This window comes from Ipomoea triloba, chromosome 3 (genome assembly GCF_003576645.1).
Source record: "Ipomoea triloba cultivar NCNSP0323 chromosome 3, ASM357664v1".
In the NCBI taxonomy this organism is placed as follows: domain Eukaryota; kingdom Viridiplantae; phylum Streptophyta; class Magnoliopsida; order Solanales; family Convolvulaceae; genus Ipomoea; species Ipomoea triloba.
Genome location: NC_044918.1, coordinates 14,259,710 through 14,263,653, shown reverse-complemented (window position 1 = coordinate 14,263,653; position 3,944 = coordinate 14,259,710). Strand labels below are relative to the sequence as shown.

The 3,944-nt window shown below is 36.8% G+C and overlaps 1 protein-coding gene across 2 annotated transcripts in view; it reads right to left on the bottom strand.

The window, feature by feature from the left end:
• Positions 1-3,944, bottom strand: part of LOC116012588 (E3 ubiquitin-protein ligase SHPRH) — a 12,926-nt gene that overhangs the window by 6,167 nt on the left and 2,815 nt on the right. The window contains exons 5-10 of one of the 2 annotated variants that reach the window (XM_031252162.1): positions 2,669-2,869; positions 2,222-2,477; positions 1,623-1,863; positions 1,377-1,540; positions 736-1,284; positions 484-650 (exon numbers count right to left, since the gene is read on the bottom strand). In XM_031252162.1, the coding sequence (XP_031108022.1) occupies positions 484-650; positions 736-1,284; positions 1,377-1,540; positions 1,623-1,863; positions 2,222-2,477; positions 2,669-2,869 (1,578 nt within the window). The remainder of the gene's footprint in view (positions 1-483; positions 651-735; positions 1,285-1,376; positions 1,541-1,622; positions 1,864-2,221; positions 2,478-2,668; positions 2,870-3,944) is intronic. The other variant, XM_031252163.1, reaches the window with a different exon arrangement.

Below are 3,944 nucleotides of genomic sequence, written 5' to 3'. Positions count from 1 at the left end.
GTGGCATTCACACACAAATTTTTAAAACCGCTAATGTGGCGGTCATCAAAAGGGCATGTTGCTTTTTTTTTTTTTTTTTTTTTGAAAATAAGCAACAATTCTTTGATTTATGCCTTAAGTCAATTTCTTTTCAACCTTAATCATTAGCATTAGGAAATTGGCCCTTATGTCAACTTGGCATAGAAGTAATCCATGGTGGTTGTTTTAGATCCATGGCAGAGTCTTATATGCCATGAGAGAAGTGTTCTGGAAATTATCCTTTTATTTTAGGATGTCGTAAAATATATTGAGGAGACAATCAATGTTAACACAATTAAAATACAGACCCGATGCACCAAAAAGAATTTGAAGTGTAGCTCTCCATCTCAACCAAAGAGGAGAGCACTACTATTTGTCTTTCTAAACATCTGGTAATCAGGCAGTAATTACCATTGACTCCAGAAACAATAAAACTAATATACAAGAACAACATCAATCACTAACCAGGAGGCAATCCTTGATGCCCTATTAGTGTTCATGGTCCCAGAAACAGCTTCTCCTATTTTCCGGATCAACTCACTCGACAAGTCCTTGTTTTGCTCAATATGGTGTAGGGATTCTAACCACCAAGCTGTATGCTGATTTTTTCTATCAGTAAATGCATTGCAAACCTTCAAAGGAAACATCAAAGAAAATTGCTTATGGCATAAGAAAGGGTTTTACAAGGCAATACTTTAAAATATTGGTATGAAGTACCTGCTCAAATGACTTCCTGAACTCTTGTTGAGCCATGTACAACTTCGAATTAAACACAGACAAGTACCTTTGCTTTAAAATTTCACATGATGTTCTCAGACGTTGCTTCTCAGGTTCCACATCAGAACTTCCGTCTCCAGAATAATTTGTTGCTGAGTCAACCACTGGATTGTACAAGTCCTTAATGGTAAAATTTGCAGCCTCCATGCTTCTTGTTTCACTTTTTAATGAACTTTGAATGTCGTCATCAACACCCTCTGTCATGAAGGAATTCTCTTTAGAGCTTCCAGGAGCAGATTGAACCGTTTCCAAGCCATCAGAATTTTGTGGTAGTATCTCAGCAAGATTATGATGTATGTGAATGTTTAACAAAGGGTCCAAGCGGAAATCTTCAGAATGCTCTTCAGTTAAAGCCAGTGCTTCTTTGTATAGTGATATAGCTTGGGGAATATTTTTCTCAATAATAGCTATACCAGCAAGTGCATTTAAGGCAACAACTACTTTCCTGAGCTCTTCTTCTCCTTCTACCTTGGTCTTACCTACAAGAACCTACACAAAAGAAGTCATCTTTAAATACACATATAGCAGGCTTTTATCTTTTGAAGAAATTCAGAGCTATGTGACCCGACAGAAGGACATACCGACAGAATCTCTTCCATGGTCATGGGAGACTGTTGTAGAGAGCGCAGCCCAGAACTTCCCACTTGTGGATGACAGCAGGCTTGTCGGAGCTTCAAAAGTGAGTTGAACAGCTTTGCAGCATCCATATTGGTGATAACAACACCAGATAAAGAGTCATTGGAATCTAAGAATGATTTAAAACAATCACAAAAGTTTTTGTTCAAACCCTTAGCAGAAAAATAGATGATCATCAATAATCAACAAACCTTGTGGTTTCTTCTTGTGAATATTATCTTTAAGATCTGCAATAAGCTCATGGGCATCATTAACACAGGTTTCATGTTGCCTCTGATAGAAGTGTTTCTCAATTGGTGACAAAGAAAGCCAAGAGACACATTCTTCTTGAGGAGGAAGCTGCAACTCATCAGCAACATGCCCTTTTGATGACCGCCACATTAGCGGTTTAAAAAATTTGTGTGTGAATGCCACGGCTCCTTCATCTCCCCTCTGTAAAAGGGGGGAAAAAGAAAAAAGAGGAATAATAACTGTTAAAGAGAAAGGCTGCTATGAAAATTTTTAAAATTCAGAAATGTAATAAAAGCTCTAAAATGTTGAAGCTTTCCAATGATAATCAAACAAATCTTCCAGATAGACAAGAAGTTGATTAACACAATAGCATGCTTCTAATAGTAATGAGGCAGATTGGAAGTTAGAAGACAGCTAAAAGATACGGAGTATAATTAAATATAAGATATCCAAAAATGCTGAGGGCATTCATCAATGTATCTGCAATAAATGATGAACTTTCCAGCTCTAACATAGCAAAATATTTAGTTACGTTCTAAGAATGTAGACACTGACAAACCTCGTATGGATCACAAATTACATCAGTCCACCATCTGAAAACATCAAATGGACTTGCTTTCAGGAATTTCAAAAGCCCATACAAATCATCAAGTTTCCTTTGTATGGGTGTCCCAGTTATACACCACCGATGAACTGTGTGTAGCCTTAGTGCCATTTCAGTTGCAGCAGCAGCATTACTCTCCACCATTTGAGCTTCATCTAAACATATCCTCCACCATAATATTCTAGTGAGAAGAGTAGGAATAACTGGATATCTGCACCAGGCACATAAGTTGTTGGTTGAAGAAGTACATTACTAATCTCTAAGCTGGAAAATAGAACAATTTAGCTCCAATGGAAACTGAAAAACTTACAGAATTCTACTTATAAATGGTTCCTTTTCATGCAACCAGAGACAAGACAGGGAAAACTAAGAAAATTAGTAGAAACTAGGGTTAAAGGATACCTTTTCTCAAATCTCAAGAAGCGACGATCACCATCATGTCTGTCAGAATCATGTGACAAGTCCTCTTTGAGCACATCATAAGTTGTCAAGACAATGTCAGAACTGAGAAGCTCATTTATATCCATCAAAGGTGTCTCTGATAAAGTACTGTTTCTAACACCTTCATAAATGCATGTCCTCAGTGAACCAGGTTTTGTATGGCTGCATATAAAAATGAAAAACATATTGTTAAGAGTCCCACATTGATAAAAATAAGAGAGAACATATGGGTTTATAAGGCCATGGGTTAGACTAGCTAATAGGTTGGATTCAATCTTTTAGTGTGGTTTGGCCCATGTGCATTATGGGTTAATGACTGAAATGGGAAGGAAAATAGAGTGGACAAAAATGTGAAGATTTTTAAACTGGGACAAAAATAGGAAAAGAGCATTTGGGAGATGAGTTTCAGTGTCAGAAACGCATCTCTCAAATGCGTTTTTTATTATTGTTTTTTTCCGCATGTTGACCATAGACGCAAGTGGGACTTGCCTTTCACGTATAAAATACATGAGACGCGCAAGTCCCACTTCCGTCTCATGTAAAATTTGAAAAAAAAAAAAAAAAAAAAAAAGGGTGGCGATTTGGTCGCCTTCTCCGGCGGGAGAAGGCGACCTCCTTCGCTGGAGAAGGCGACCAAATTGGTCGCTTTCTCCGGCGACCATTTTTTTTTTAATTTTACATGGGACACAAGTGGGACTTGCGTCTCATGTATTTTATACGTGAAACGTAAGTCCCACTTGCATATGTGGTCAACGTGCGGAAAAAAATAATAATAACAAACGCATTTGGGAGATGCGTTTCTAACACTGAAACGCATCTCCCAAATGCTCTTTTCCTATTTTTGTCCCAGTTTTAAAATCTACACATTTTTGTCCACTCATTTATTTTCCTTCACATTTCAGTCATTAACCTTGTGCATTATAGCTCAATTGAGTGACTCTGGCCCACTCTTAGATTATAACAAATATAAAGGCAAAAAGAAGATAGTCTGATGCAGAAAACTCTAGACAAGTAAGCACTCAATAGACATGGCTTTATATGGTTGCATAAATTAACAGTTAAGTACGGGATCGCCTAAAAATAATACCAGAAAGATGTATCATAACAGCACTAAGCCAGAAAAAATATCATAGCGGAAGACATAGTTGAGAATACGCTTCCATCAGGTGATGAATTATTAAAAAAAAAAAAAAAAAAAAAAAAAAAAAAAAAAAAAAAAAAAAAAAAAAAAAAAAAA